The following is a 16,040-nucleotide window of genomic DNA, read 5'->3' as shown; positions in this document are numbered from 1 at the left end:
TTGACCGGTACTGAATTCCCACAATTCTCTTGACACCATCTTTAGCACTTTCCTCTTTCCAAAGGGATCCCCTTCCCAGTTTGATGTTCCATACCACACTACTGGCTCTGCACACACAGAACTCATCACCTTCCACGTTCTTCCAAGAGCCGTAAATCCAGTCATCTTGGTCTGCAGAAGTACCAGCCACAATTTGACTGGTCCACAGTGGAATTCACCCATTGGGGACCAATGTGCAGGATCTTGTTTTAGGACTAAGGAGTTTCCCAGTTTGCTGATCATAGCTGCTACCCTTCCAAACCCTCTCACCTCTGACAGGAGGTCTTGAGAGAGACAAACTGCCCCAGCGACCCTCTCGGAGAATACTCTTAAAATAGTTTTCACACAGCTGAAGGACCAGCTGGCTCAAGAGAGAGTGAAACACGAAGATCTGGAAAAGGAACACAAGCAAGCTATGAAAGATTTGCATCATTAGTAACCAAGACAAAGAAATACACACCCTGGATGCCCTTCTGCAACAGGAGAGGAAAGAGGCACCACCACTTCTGTTGATCCCACCTCTCTGGATCCTGAGAAGGTGAAAGTTTTCCTCACCCCAATACTGGAGTCTGTTCTCTGTCAAAATAACCAAGAGGCTACATTCCTCTCACCGGCGGCAAAGGTTCAGTCCCTGGAATTGCACGAACTAGGGGAAAAAACTGATCATTTGGTTTTGGAACCTACTGCCCAAACCAACAGACCCATAGGGGTCTGAAAGACTTCTGGGGTTGGTACCCATGAGGCCTCCAGAGGGGGGGGCTTAAGAGGCGGGGTACCTGGTACCACTCGGAGGTCAATGAACTACTCCTACAGATGCTGCACTCACCCTTGAGCCAGCCGGGCAGGCACACGTGTTTCCAGCATGGGGGCAACATCTTGCACGCTGCACCACCACCCAATGGTGGAAGTCCAGTTGGCTCCAGGTCCGACACAGCACTTCCTGGTGTTAGGGGAGGTTTCCTTCTCCAGGGAGCTGGGTGTGCCGGGTGCCACCAGCGTTGGCTGTTCCTGCTCTAGCAGACAGCCCTCTGCTCTGCTCTCTGCACCCGTGCCAACTAAGCCCTCTTAAATGACCAGTGGCAGGAATCCGGTAGAGGTGTCTCCTGATGACGCCATAGGGCCTCTGGTATATAAAGCCTTCCTGGACCTTCCTTGGCAAGCAAACAAAAACAGCTTCTGATAAAGAATGAGACAGAGTCAAGGACTGTGATGTAAAATTGCTAAATTCTTCCAAAATTTCCAATTTTTCACTATATTGTAAAAGAAATAGTATTATTCTAATACACGCTTCCCAAAAATGACACAGAGAAAATCAAATTCTTCCCACGAAACAAAAGCAATAGCAGTCTCACTTTCCTACCCTACCAGCCCCCAGCAGTCATGCTCCATCTCCCCCTCCCAGTCCCCTGCTGTCACAAGAACATGTCTTACTGGGTCAGAACAAGGCACATCAAGCCCAGCATCCTGTTTCCAACAATGGCTATCCAGGTTGCAAGTACCTGGCGACTACCCAAACACTAATAAAGCACCATGCTACTGATGCCGGTAATAAGTAGAGGCTGTTCCCTAAATCAAACATGATCAATAGCAGTTTTATGTACTTCTTTGCCAGGAACTTATCCAAAACTATTTTTAAACCCCACTACACTAACTGGTAGATTTTTTAAAAAATACGCGCATGCCTCCATGTGTGCGTGCTACCCAGTGTGCGCACATGGACGCACTATTTTATAACATGCGCGCGCAGGGGGGATAGATTTACCCAGTTTACGAGCGTTGACAAGATCAGGCATCCCTTAGTTCCCCTTCAGTCCACTCCAATTCAGGAGCGGACTAGGAGGGAACTTTCCTACCCTCATACCTACCCTTCCTCCCTCTTCCCCAACCCCTTTGAAGGCCCTACCTTTTTGTTCTTGTTTTCGAACTTACACCAGCTCCTGAGCTGGCATAAGTCACGCGCATCAACAGGCTGCCGGGGCATGATCCTTGGTCTCTGCCCCGCCCCCTGGACCACCATTCCCCATCCCCAGAACCGCAACTTGGAAGAGGCCTGCCTCGTGTGAGTAATGGGGTAATGCGTGTGGCCAGGCCTCTTCTAAAATGAACGCAGCACGCACAAGGCACAGCCTCGCGCATAACCCCCGTTTTCCCCACATGCAGGGGATTAAAAATCAGGCCTTAACTGCTTTAACCACATCCTCTAGCAATGAATTCCATACATTAACTATAGTTTTCCTATTTACGCAATTAATGCGCACTGACTTATTGAGCACTAACTGGATGTTAAGGCGCATTAAATCCCGTTAGTGTGCGCTAACTAGTTTACCTAATTTCTGAGTTAGCACGCTAACTAGATGTATGGGGTGACAGGTGGAAGAGAGACTGCATTCCCATTGACTGTCTCCTTAGTTACTTGTTTGTGTTGCTAAGAGTTGCAAGGTGGTATTTGTGAGGGATGGCCAGTGCCTGGTAACAAATGTAAACAAACAAGTGATATAATAATACCATCAAGTTCTAGTCATAATAAGAACATAAGAACATGCCATTCTGGGTCAGATCAAGGGTCCATCAAGCCTAGCATCCTGTTTCCAACAGTGGCCAATCCAGGCCATAAGAACCTGGTAAGTACCCAAAAACTAAGTCTATTCCATGCTACTGATACAATTAATAGCAGTGGCTATTTTCTAAGTCAACTTAATTAATCGCAGGTAATGGACTTCTCCTCCAAGAACTTATCCAATCCTTTTTTAAACACAGCTACACTAACTGCATTAACCACATCCTCTGGCAACAAATTCCAGAGTTTAATTGTGCGTTGAGTGAAAAAGAACTTTTCCCGATTAGTTTTTAAATGTGCCACATGCTAACTTCATGGAGTACCCCCTAGTCTTTCTATTATCTGAAAGAGTAACTAACCGATTCACATTAACCCATTCTAGACCTTCTCATGAATTTAAACACCTCTATCATATCCCCCCCCTCAGTCGTTTCTTCTCCAAGTTGAAAAGTCCTAACCTCTTTAGTCTTTCCTCATAGGGGAGCTGTAAATGTATATTTTAAAATTTGCCAGTCCCTTTGTATTTTAGGAAAGGGGCCTGGCATTTTAGGTTATACATCCTTTTAATTTTCCTGGTGTCTATCTGTGTGGGTGAGGGGCAGTAATTAGTGAGAGGGGAAGTGACTGGGTGAATGTATTGGGTGAGATGAGAGAGAGATACTGGTTGGGGTGATGAGAGAGAGGTAGCCTGGTATGTGTGTGTGGGGGGGGGGGGGGTTTAGGGAGCGGAGAGTGACTGGAGTGAGTATATGGGGTGACAGGTGGGAGAGAGACTGATTGGTGAGTGGTGACAGAAAATCATCCTGGTATGTGGGGGTAACTGGTGATGGGGGAGTGACTGATGTGATCATATGGGATGATAGGGGGAGAGAGACTGTTTGGAGTGGTGATTGGTGAGAAAGGCAGCCTGTTTTGTGTAGGGTAGGACTGGTGAGAGAGGATGTGACTGGGGTGACTGTATGGGGTGACAGAGAGAGGCAGCCTGGAGTGTGTGTATGTGTGGGGGTGGGGGGATGACTTGTTAACTGTATGGGGTGATGTCACCCTCACACACATGAGGTTGAATCTCTCTCTCTCTAGTCACCACCCAAGTAGTCTCTCTCCCATCTGGCACCCCATCTATTCATCTAAGTCACTTCCCCTCTCATCAGTCATCCCACCCACTCAAACATACAGATTCACACCAAGGGAATTCAAAGTATGTATGTCTCTTTCCCTAAAATACAAAGGGATTGGCAAATTGTAAATATGCATTTGCTTTGCATGCTTTTGCTGACTACAACTTGATGCTATTATTATATCATTTGTTGTTTACACTTTTTACCAGGCACTGAACATCCCCCTGAAACACCACTTTGCAACCTTGGCAATGCAAACAAGTAACTAAGGAGATAGCCAATGGGAACACAAAACATACCTCTAGCTAATGAACTCCTCCCCAATTGACACTTTTTAACTTATTGGTAACATTTTTAGTTAGTAGTGCTCACTAACTCTGAAATTAGAGAAACCCAAAATAAATACTTCCCGAGCCATTTTAAAAATTAAATCTAACAGATAATGACCCAAAACAAAAATGACATGAAAACAAATCAGTGCACATCCTTACTTGCTAACTTTATGGCATGCCCCCTAGTTCTTGCATTATTAGAAAGAATAAATAACCATTTCACATTTACCCATTCAAGACCTTTCATGATTTTATAGACCTCTATCATTTTGCCCCTCAGCTATCTCTTCTCCAAGCTGAACAGCCCTAACATCTTTAGCCTTTCCCCACAGGGAGCCGTTCCATGCTCTTTATCATTTTGGTCAGCCTTCCCTGTACTTTCTCCAGTGCAACTATATCTTTGTTGAAATGCAGCGACCAGAATTGCATGCAGTATTCAAGGTGTGGCCTCACCATATAGCAATACAGAGGCATTATGACATTCTCTGATTTATTTACCATTCCATTCTTAATAATGCCTAACATTGTTTGCTTTTTTGACCACCACATCACACTGAGCCAACAATTTCAATGTATTGTGTCCAGTATGATGCTCAGATCTTTTTCCTGGATGGTGAGTCCTAATATGGAACCAAATATCATGTAACTACAGCAAGGATTATTTTTCTCTATATGCATCACTTGCATTTGTCCACATTATACTTCATCTGCCATATGGCATCTTCAAGTCTTGCAAGGCACTCCTGCAATATATCACAATCCCTCAGTCCCCATTTATGTTTTAACTACTCAGAATAATTTTGTGTCATTTGCAAATTTGATCACCTCACTTGTCACACTCCTTTCCAGATCAATTATAAATATATTAAAAAGCACCAGTCCAAGTACAAATCCCTGAGGCATTCTCCTGTTTATCTCTTTCCACTGAGAAAGCTGACCATTTAATCCTACTCTGTTTCCTAACTTTTAACCAGTTTGTGATCCACAAAAGATCATCGCTTCCTATCCCATGACTTTTTAGTTTTCTTAGAAGCCTCTTGTGAGGGACTTTGTCAAAGAGTTTCTGAAAATCCAAATCCCAATGCTCTCTCTCCCCTCCAGTCTTGCTTCTCATCATCTTCTTCCCTAGTCCCAGCAATCTTGCTCCGGATCCTCCTGTCCCCTCCCAGTCCTCCCAGCCAGACCCATGTGCAGTGCAACAATGCAAAAACAGAAACATCATTCCTCATTAAACAAAATCAAGAAATATGAATCAATCATAATAGTAAACCATACTAATAAAAATAGTATTTCAAAACAGACGACAGATGGAGCATCTAATAAAGAATAACAATATGGATAAAATAAAACAAATGTTAAATATTTCCAAAAAATCAATATAATATTTCAATACAATAAAACTAATGAGGATACAAAAAATTCTCCTCTCCATACCTGGGAACTTTTGATTTTCAATCACCTTGAGATTGTCATGGAAAAATGGTGGGGGGAACAGGGGAGGAAGGGGGGAGGAAATGCACAAACTTTCTCCTTTCTCTGTCATACACACAAACACAACCCTTCTACCCTCGCTTCTCACTCCCCCTTCTCCTTCAGTCTCACTCACTCACTCCTCCTTCCCACTCACCCCTGCCCTTTCAATCACTCACCTCCTACCCCCTTACATCTCAGTTACTCACCTCCTTCCTTCCACTCCTCCCTTACCTTTGTCATTCACCCTCCTCTACCTCTTCCACCCGGCAGGATGGGGAATTCCCTGGAGGTAATGGGCAGGGACAGTGCTAGCATTTTGGCTGCCCTGTATGAACAATTACTGTGCTGCCGCCCCCCCCCCCCCTTCCTTCTTTTTTTATTTTTTAACACAATGTTATTTTCCCAGTAACCAAAATGCAGTATAAATTGTCAGTCTCACACTCTGTCTCCCTCATCCCCACTGGAAAAAGCCATGCTCCCTCCAGCAATCTAAACTTTTTAAATTGACACCCCTTGAAGCTTGATGCCAAAATTGGGCAGGAGCCAACCACCAACCAGTATGACAAAATGGTGCCCACTGGCCTTGTAGGTCGCACCATTTTGTTGTACAGAAATGTATATACTCCTGTGTGCCATCTAGTAAACTTATACGGTATTAAAGTCTTCGGTAAACTAAGTAACAATAATGATATAGTAAACTTCCCATACTAAAACAGTTCTAACTGCCAGAACTTAAACAGGAATAATCCTAAAGGCAACTCTGCAAATATTACACCAGGCCTTAAAACACTAATACATGTCCGATGGAAAAAAAAAACAGGCTGCTACAAATCCCTACATAGAAACTACAAGCTAGCAGAATACCCCCCACCTCAGTTACACATGCAGAATACAGACTAATAAGACCATACAGTATAAAAAGAAACATTAGACAGAAACTGAACTAGCAACTGCAACAAGCCAGACTCTGCATGCAATGCAGCAATGGAGAAGCAAACATCACCAGTCCTCATAAATCATTCCTCAAACAAAAAAAAAAAAAAAATCAAGGAATATAAATCAATCCTATTAGTAAAGTCATACTAGTAGAAATAATATTTCCAACAAGCTAAGGAATAGAACAACATTCAATATAATAGATCATACAAAATTTAAAAAATGCTCTAAATAGCAATAAAATATTTCAAAATGGTAGACAGACACCCAATAATTAAAACTAATAAGGATGGAAAATTCATTACTCTCCCTACCTGAAAACTTCATTCCTAGTCACCCTGATCAATGGGGCAGCACAAATTTTCTTTACACACATTCACACACACACATACCCCTCATACAGGCTCCCAGTCACACACACACACTCAGACCAGGCAGGCTCCCAGTCACACACTTAGGAAGGTTACCATTAATCCACACACACACACCAATCAGGCTCCCATTTATACACATATACACACCCCAGACTGACATTCATTCATTCACATATACCTTTACCCCACAACCAATCTTCACCTTTACTTTGAATTGCTTTAGTGTAACTTCATAATTGTATTCCCCTTTCCTGTGACAACCCTATCTCCTCTTCCCCCCTCCCTCATTAGTGTTAAAATTTTATTGTATCCCCCTTTCCTGTGACCATCCCACTTTTCCCTCCCCCCCCCCCCTTTTTTTTCTTCTGGGATTCCCTCCCATCCACGTCGTTAAACATTTAACATCTTCCTTCTTCCCCTTCCGGTTTTCCCTCCAACCTTATTTCTTGGCCATCCCTGGTCTGACTCGTTGAAGTGTTTTCGTATCGCATCGACCCCTGCCTTGCTGATTGCATGTTATAGTTTAATTCTCCCCCTCCTAGTTTGAATTGCACTGATCCCTTATCTGCTGTCTGTTATAGTTTTAAATCATCTCCCCCCCCAGCGTAAATGTAATGTTTATTGAAAGCCTTGTTACGCTGCATTATTTGTTATCTGGAAACCGATGTGATGTTCCCAACGAATGTCGGTATATAAAAAAGTTAAATAAATATACACACACACATACTATCAGGGGCAGATAGGAGAGCCCATTCTGCCCTCTTCCTTGTGTGTCCCTGTGCTAGTCAAATCTCATGGACCTAGTCCTTCCTCTATGCTGAGTCTCAAGCATTGTGAGATCAGCTTAGAGCATGTGCTAACTGCACGCCTTTTGATTACCACAAGTCGGCACAGTAAAGGAGTAGGAAAATGGGCATCTTCCTGACAGGCTTCCTCTTCTTCTGCCACCCATAGGATGGGATCCAACAGCAACCTCCTCTTCATCTTGGCCACTGGTGGGATGATGTCCACCGGCGGCCTTGCAGGCTTCCTCTTCTTCTGCTGCTGCTCCTACTGGATGGGCACACTTGGTAGCACTGGGTCTTGCCACTGACCTCCTCTAATTCTGCCACCGAAGGGATGGGATCCCCTGGCAGCTGCGGGGCCTTTTCTTCGCTGGGCAGCATAAGATCCCCTGAACTCAGGGCCCCCCCTACAGCATGGTGCCTGGGGGACTTGGCCCCCTGCACTCCCTCGGTAGGCCACTTCTATATCGCTGTGATGAGAACAGCACATGAGCATTAGAATCATTAAACAAGGAAGCACACTGGAAGCTTCAGTGGTTTCCAACATACAGGCAGTGCTTGGATGTAGATTTCTACTGGAACCGCTGTATGTGCACACATCAAGCTTGTAACTACAAAAGAGGCCCCCTGGGGATTTGGCTTCAGAGAGCACCGCTGTCCCAATATATGTGAGTCTGCAAAACTGCCCACAATACCTTCATTGATATGTTGTAAGATGATGAAATAAAGTCTTCACAGCCAATTGATTCACTTTTAGATGGGACAGGGGCTTTTTAAATACATTTGTGACTTTTCACAGTCTTACTTAATTTTAGGATATTAAAGCCAAATAATGTATTCTTTAGGTTGAGTTCTTCCCTCCCATGGTCATAGGGCAAGGTGACTGCTTTCCTCCCTCCTTTCTGAATTCTCCTCACACTCCTTAATCTCCTCACAGTACCTGAAGGGAACCAGTCCTTTTCCTCCTATCCTTTTCAGTATCAGAATGATACTTGTGCTCCTCCTCTCCAAATCTCCAGTAGATGTTCCAGGGTCCATGCAATTCCTTTCCTCCGGATAGCTGAAAGTCATCCTTCACCTTGAATCTCGATGATCTCAGATTGCACTTACATGAAGGGAACCTCTCCCACATGATGATAGAGCATAAATTAAATTAACTTAATTGAGTCCTTAGTTACTGAGTACTCACAAATCAAATAATCAATAGAAAAACAGGAAGAGAGGATAGGGACATAAGAACATGCCTATACTGGGTCAGACCAAGGGTCCATCAAGCCTAGCATCCCATTTCTAAAGGTGCCAATCCAGGCCACAAGCACCTGGGTGGAATGAAATTCCCATCCAAATAATAAGGCTCCATGGAGGCATCAACATAACAAAGAAATCAGAGGACAGTCAAGACATGCAGCCTCTGCAAAATAAAACTAGGAATCCACTCACAGGTATGGTAACTTTAAAACAAGCATGTGGGTGCCCTTATGTATGTGCATATGACCGTGTGGCAAGATGCGCTGAAATTTTATATCCTGCATGCACGTATGCTTGCATATTATAAAATAGGCCTGGCGTGTGAATGTGTGCTCCTAATTTTAAGCGTGTATGCACACAGCAGAGAAATGTTGGCAGTCAGATGTGCAAGTGAGAGAATTTTATAACATTTGCATGTCTAGAAAATGACCAGTTTGACCAGTTTGTCCACCAGTTTGACCAGTCTATAGCTATGTCTTCAAGACCTCCCCTGGTTCTTTAGCCAGACCCCAAAAGCAGTTCATATTAGGGATGTGAATCGTTTTTTGATGATTTAAAATATCGTCCGATATATTTTAAATCGTCAAAAATCGTTAGGGCCACGATACAATACCAATTCCCCCGATTTATCGTTAAAAAATCGTAAATCGGGGGAAGGGGGAGGGCAGGAAAACCGGCACACTAAAACCCCCTAAAACCCACCCCCGACCCTTTAAATTAAATCCCCCCACCCTCCCGAACCCCCCCCAAATGCTTTAAATTACCTGGGGATCCAGCGGTGGTCCAGAACGGCGGCGGTCCGGAACGGCCCCCTCAATTGAATCCTGTTGTCTTCAGCCGGCGCCATTTTTCAAAATGGCCGCCGCAAAATGGCGGCGGCCATAGACAAAAACGATTCAACGCAGGAGGTCGTTCCGGACCCCCGCTGGACTTTTGGCAAGTCTTGTGGGGGTCAGGAGGCCCCCCCAAGCTGGCCAAAAGTTTCTGGGAGTCCAGCAGGGTTCAGGAAGCGATTTCTTGCCGCAAATCGTTTTCCGTACGGAAAATGGCGCCGGCAGGAGATCAACTGCAGGAGGTCGTTCAGCGGGGTGTTCCGGACCGCCGCTGAACGACCTCCTGCAGTCGATCTCCTGCCGGCGCCATTTTCCGTACGGAAAACAATTTGCGGCAAGAAATCGCTTCCTGAACCCCGCTGGACTCCCAGAAACTTTTGGCCAGCTTGGGAGGGCCTCCTGACCCCCACAAGACTTGCCAAAAGTCCAGCGGGGGTCCGGAACGACCTCCTGCGTCGAATCGTTTTTGTCTATGGCCGCCGCCATTTTGCGGCGGCCATTTTGAAAAATGGCGTCGGCTGAAGACAACAGGATTCAATTGAGGGGGCCGTTCCGGACCGCCGCTGTTCTGGACCACCGCTGGATCCCCAGGTAATTTAAAGCATTTGGGGGGGGGTTCGGGAGGGTGGGGGATTTAATTTAAAGGGTCGGGGGTGGGTTTTAGGGGGTTTTAGTGTGTCGGCTCACGATTTTCACGATAGTTTACACACCCAAACGGCAACAATACGATTCCCTCCCCCTCCCAGCCGAAATCGATCGTTAAGACGATCGAGGACACGATTCACATCTCTAGTTCATATAGGGCTAGAAATGGTTTCATTCAGACTTACAGCTCATCTACATCAGAAGTAACTATGCACTGAAATATACCTGGACGCAAACCCATGCACGTCTCTACATGTATGTGTATCTCTTGGCCCCACCCCAGAACACTATGCCCTGCCCACATTCCACCCTTTTTTTCACCTGTTGTGACATCGTACTTATATGCACATGTGGCGGGTTTATAAAATTGGGCAGACATGCACATGTGCTAGATGCAGGAGCGTCTGGTTTTTGCATATGAATCGCTTTGAAAATTTACCTTTAAGATAGTAATCTGAGGTTATATACCAGAAGAGCTTACCACTTACTGGCTTCTACATGGGAAGAGCTATACTCCCAGTAGACTATTATTATGTCTCCTCCCCACATTAATGGTCTTGTTAAGTTTGCCGGTTGCAGCAGGCCACCACGATTGGCTACACTTAACCCTGCACTGCTGCAGGCCCAGGTGCACCACCGAGACACAGCCAGGCCCTATCCATGCCCAGCTCTGGCCTTTTTCCTTCAGGCGCTGTCTGGAACAGCCCACAATATTGATGACCACCGCTCCTGCAGAATTCATTTCATGTGAACTGGTTTGTAAAGAGGTTGTGGCAGGAAAGCACCTGACACACCCTTTCATGACATCATGGACTCCTCATACTTAAGGCTCCACAAGATGCTCCTAAAATGCCTCAGCAACAGGTCTCTTGATGTGCATTTGCACTTCAGTGCTCATTGCTTATGTTCCTGAGTTCCTGTCTTCTTACCCTAATCCTGTGTTTCTGCGTTCCTGTGTTTCAATGTTCCTGCCTTGTTCCAGCTCCATGCCGTGTTCCTGTGGACCCTCTGCCTTGCCCCAATCTTGTCATGTTCTGTCTTGTCTTGTCTTGTTTGGTCCTTATCTTTGTCCTGTCTTCCTTGAATTGCCTTGCTGGATTCTGACTTTGGCTCAGACCTTGACCATTCCTTGACTGCCACCTGGTCCTGACCTTCTGATTTGAACCCAGCCTTGCCTTGGCTGCTGCCTGCCCAGACCTCTGGCCTGTCATCTGGTGTATTTATATATTTTTATATATTTTAGCAAGTTTTATATACCAGTGTTTGGTGTTGACCTTCACAACTGTTTACAGTTTCTTTGTAAAAGCAAAAATACAATCATATTAATATAAAAATTACTCTTATTTTACTAACAAAATTAAAATATTCAATAAAAATATAGAAGTGTAACTTATTAATAATAAGAAGCAATATAATTACCCATTAAATTAATATGATTAATGATCAATAATGTAAAATAAAAGCAAATCATAAACATAAAACAATAAATAAGGATCATAAATATAAATCAATAAAAATAATCACTGGTTGGCAACTGTTCCGAATGCCTGTTCAAATAGCCACATTTTCAGTGCTTTTTCGAAAGGTTTCAAATCTTTCTGGAGTCTTAGCTCAACAGGTGAAGCGTTCCATAACTTTGGCCCAGCTATTGAAACAGCTCTTTCTCTGAATGATGTGAGTTTAGCCAAAGCAATAGATGGAATTGATAATAAACCTTTGTTGGCTGAACATAAGTTTTGTTGTGGTGTATGAATGCGTATAGCTGCGTTCATCCAATCAACATGTTCGGCATAGATGGCTTTGTGTATTAAACATAGTTTTGTATTTGACTCTCTATTCCACCGGCAACTAGTGGAGTGCAATCAAAACAGGACTTATATGATCTTTTATGTTTGTTCCTGTAAGAATTCTGGCAGCAGAGTTCTGAAATATTTGAAGGGGTCTATTCGATGTTTGTGGTGTCTGCAGTCTGTCCCGACCCCTGAACTGCCTTCTGGTATCCATGTCTGCTACCTGCCCAGACTCTTGCCTAGCCTTGGACTCTCTCTCATGACCACCCTAGGGACCCACCTAAGACCTGCTGGCCGCCAGAACCCAAGGACTCAACCTGCAGGGGATACGGTTGATATAGGTGAAACTCCGGCCTGTCCCGCCACAGAGGACATCTGCCAGTAGTCAGTGTGGGCCTAGCGGATTCAACCACTAGAAGGCGCTAACCAAACCATAGTACCAAGAGTCCACCAATACCAGAAGCGTTATAAGTACTTTCCAACTAAATCCTAACAGGGAGTTGACAGGATCCCTACAATCCATTTTCCCTTCAGGAGGAACATTATTTGTAGCATCAAGAAGTTAAAAAATGTTTTAATGCCTTCTTTATCATATTAACCCACATTAATAGCAACTCAAATATTAAGGGAAAAAACTGAACATGGGAAAAGTATTAAGCTGCATCGTATGCAACTTTATGCAAAATGTTCATTAAAATTGAAATGGGTTAACAGAAATCACATTAATAAATACAAGAGGTATAGTTAGACATTGATGAGGGCATCAGCATGTTAAAGCACTTTCTGATGTCACTACCAAGCCTGTTCCTGTGTGTTTAAAGGCCTATAGTAGCCTAAAGTAACCCCTTCCTCTCATGTTTAGAGGGCTCACAATGGCCCAAAATTACCCTTCTGGGCCCCATATATTAAAACTGGTCACCACCTGCAGTCTAAAGTTGCCCCCCCCCCCCCCCCCCATCCATGAATAGAGATACCAGTTTGGGTCAAGCAAGTAATCAACCCTGCACTCCCCTCCCCACCCCGAGCTTCAAATGTGTGCCCTCTCCCAATCCTCTAGCTCCTCCACAATCAGGTCCTCCCTTGTCCCTGTCTACCCCATACAAGGCTGTGAGAAGGCTGTTGGAACAAAAGACATCCTCACTCCATCCTACCCTGTTCTTTCCAAAACTGGTAATGGTATTGGCTGATCTGATGCGCTCCACATATATTATCATCCATAGTAAAACCAGTTTAACATGCCATTAAGTAAAGGCAATATACCCTTTCAAAAACACAGCCTTAAAATGCCTGAACTAACATACTTTAATGCATTAATAAATATATCCCGTTTTTCTTGATTTAAAGATGCCTTGTAAGAATGTGAAATAAAAAATGTACATGGAAATGTCCTCTCTTCTCTGATGTACTGCATGCAGTTACTAATTAGAAATAAGATGTTTTTCCAACATGATTATGAATTACTCCTTTAATAATATATGCATAGGATAATAAATTTTTTAAAATAAAATAAATAAAATAATATGCTGAATATTGTTTTCTATTAATAGCAGCTTTTAAACTTTGCAGGACAGGAGTTATATTTAATAATTTAGCTGACTGCTGTCTTGCATGGGTAGCAATATTTAGATACCACCGAAGAGACAATAGATAACTTGCATGCATGCTTTTACAACTGCTAGTCAAGTCACAGAAATGAAGTTACACTTGCCTTTCGTCTGCAAACCAGTGATTAAAAACACATGCACAAATATGTTCATAAACAGAGTGCCCACACATGTTATATAAAATACCTGCCTTCATTGATAAACTGAGAGTTCACATACATAGGTTACAATTATTATCAACATAAAATATACGGTATATGCATACTTTTATAAAATAGGGGCACAAACAATATGGATTCCTGCATTTAAAAAATGTGCACATAGTAACACATACATGCGTACTTCTGGGTTAGAGATATGCAGTATTTCATAAACTGTGTGACTACCACCACACCATTTATAAAATACAGCCTTAACTTTAGATACACTATTGAAAATTACCCTGCCTATGTCTGATCAAAGTGGTTTTAATTTAAACAAACCAATTCAGCCAGAAAAGTATTTGAAATGCATGCTCAGACACATTTCTAAGTAATCTTATTTTCTATTTTAGAAAACACTTGTATATCACTTCCTACAAAGCTGCAAGTGATAAAGTTACTAGATGTAAATAACTGTAGAGCACTGTTTTGAACTCTTATCATAACATCCCAGTATGGGCAAAAGCATAGATAACTGAGCATGTAAGAGGAATTACTTATTTTGCGGCTAGCGTAAGAGTCAGACCATCTGCATAAGTACCTACTGGTAAGAAGAAAAAAAAAAAGCAGAAAGAGATAGGGGTGGTTTGTGTAGCTTTTAATGGATGAATAAACTGGGGAGGTTGATTTTTTTTCATGCTGGAGATGTTGTGTACTGCAGTCACGCCTCTTGCTGCCAGCCCACACTAGAATGATAATCAGTCACTATGAAAGCTCATTAGCTCCACAGCGATGAGTCCTCCACTGCTCAAGCTTGGTGCTGTCCTTAGTACCATGGCAATGATTTCTAACTGGATGTCCCAGACTCTCCCATCTCTGGTAGGACTAAACACCACCAGGATCTCGACTGCAAATACTCTAGTAAGTAGCTGCTGGATTTCGCTATCTCGTCACAGTGATGGACTGGATATTTAGCAGACCACTCGGGCTTTAGAAAAGTTGCATCTTGATAACATCTGCTTCTGAGATTCAATGCTAATCCTTTTTTTTTTTTTTTTTTTTTTTTTTTTTAATCTTTCTGAGTGCATGGATCTGTTTGCAGAAATTAAATTGTGAATTAAGGGCTTGCTGATATCTTACTGTAAAAGCAAGTACATCAATTATTTAATGCTGCAACTACAAATGGCATTTATTTCAAGTATGAAGCAATTAAGATGTTCACATATGCTATAGGTTTTCCATGTTAAACCAGTGTTGTAGGCTTGTTGTTCAAGAATGTTTATTATGCTGTACAAAAGAAATGTGTTAGACTGAGTTTTTCTAGCTCTTTACGCAGCGTTATCAAGTCTAATATGTTTTTTCCCCACAAGCTGTCATCAATGAAAATTAGTCTCTTTACTGTTTTCATCTGAAAAGCAGTCACCCAAATCAGTACTTTTTTTTTTTTTTTTTACTTAACTAGATTTTTATTGTTGAACCTTGCAAGTTTTCATACAGAGCTTGAATGTCAAGTTGCTAGTTACAATCTTCCAGAGCTGAAACTGAATGGGCATTCATCTTATGTAGTAAAACTGCACCCATTTCAATTTTCTATTGAAACTTAAGAGAAAGTACAAGAGTAGACCCCCCCCCCCCCTTTCATGTTCCCATGCTTCCTTAAATTTATATAATCAAGGGACCTCACATTACAAACTAATAACTGAAATGTACAGATCTTTTGCACTGTCTCAGTTTATTTCAGCATGCAGCGCTTAAAACAAAAAAAAAAATAATAATTTTAGTTTGGGATTAGTAACAGTAGCTGAGAATAAATTCCACAGAATATGTCTCATGGATCCATCCCTCCAAAAGTTGCACACTTGAGCTAATTACAAGGAAGAGAGAATCAAAGATATCTGCTTTCAATATTTTAGGATTGAATTTCCATTATCAATGATGATTCATTAACAAAATCAATGTATAATTAGCTAATGGACTAAGGATGGATATAGCAAATAACATGTCTTAACTGTTGAAACTTTTCTCTGTTCAGTTCACTGATATCTGTGATAACAGCCCCTGAGGTTATCTAAAGAAATGGTTTATATTTTTGTGCCATAGCCCACTGAAGGAAATGATTCTTAGCTCTTTGCTGTAGTACCGATTGTCAGGATGATAAATGGGGCA

General features: G+C 42.8%; 1 protein-coding gene and 1 long non-coding RNA gene across 2 annotated transcripts in view; one reads left to right on the top strand and one right to left on the bottom strand.

Moving 5' to 3' along the window:
• Nucleotides 1-16,040, bottom strand: part of LOC115100066 — a 251,836-nt gene that overhangs the window by 74,300 nt on the left and 161,496 nt on the right. The gene's annotated exons all lie outside the window — the stretch shown is intronic.
• OLFM3 (olfactomedin 3) overlaps nucleotides 14,642-16,040 on the top strand; it is a 109,089-nt gene continuing 107,690 nt past the window's right edge. Inside the window, exon 1 of the mRNA XM_029618235.1 lies at nucleotides 14,642-14,795. Within this exon, the coding sequence (XP_029474095.1) occupies nucleotides 14,667-14,795 (129 nt within the window). The 5' untranslated portion in view covers nucleotides 14,642-14,666. The remainder of the gene's footprint in view (nucleotides 14,796-16,040) is intronic.

Source organism: Rhinatrema bivittatum, chromosome 10 (genome assembly GCF_901001135.1).
Source record: "Rhinatrema bivittatum chromosome 10, aRhiBiv1.1, whole genome shotgun sequence".
Lineage (NCBI taxonomy): Eukaryota > Metazoa > Chordata > Amphibia > Gymnophiona > Rhinatrematidae > Rhinatrema > Rhinatrema bivittatum.
This window is presented reverse-complemented; position numbering and strand designations above follow the sequence as displayed.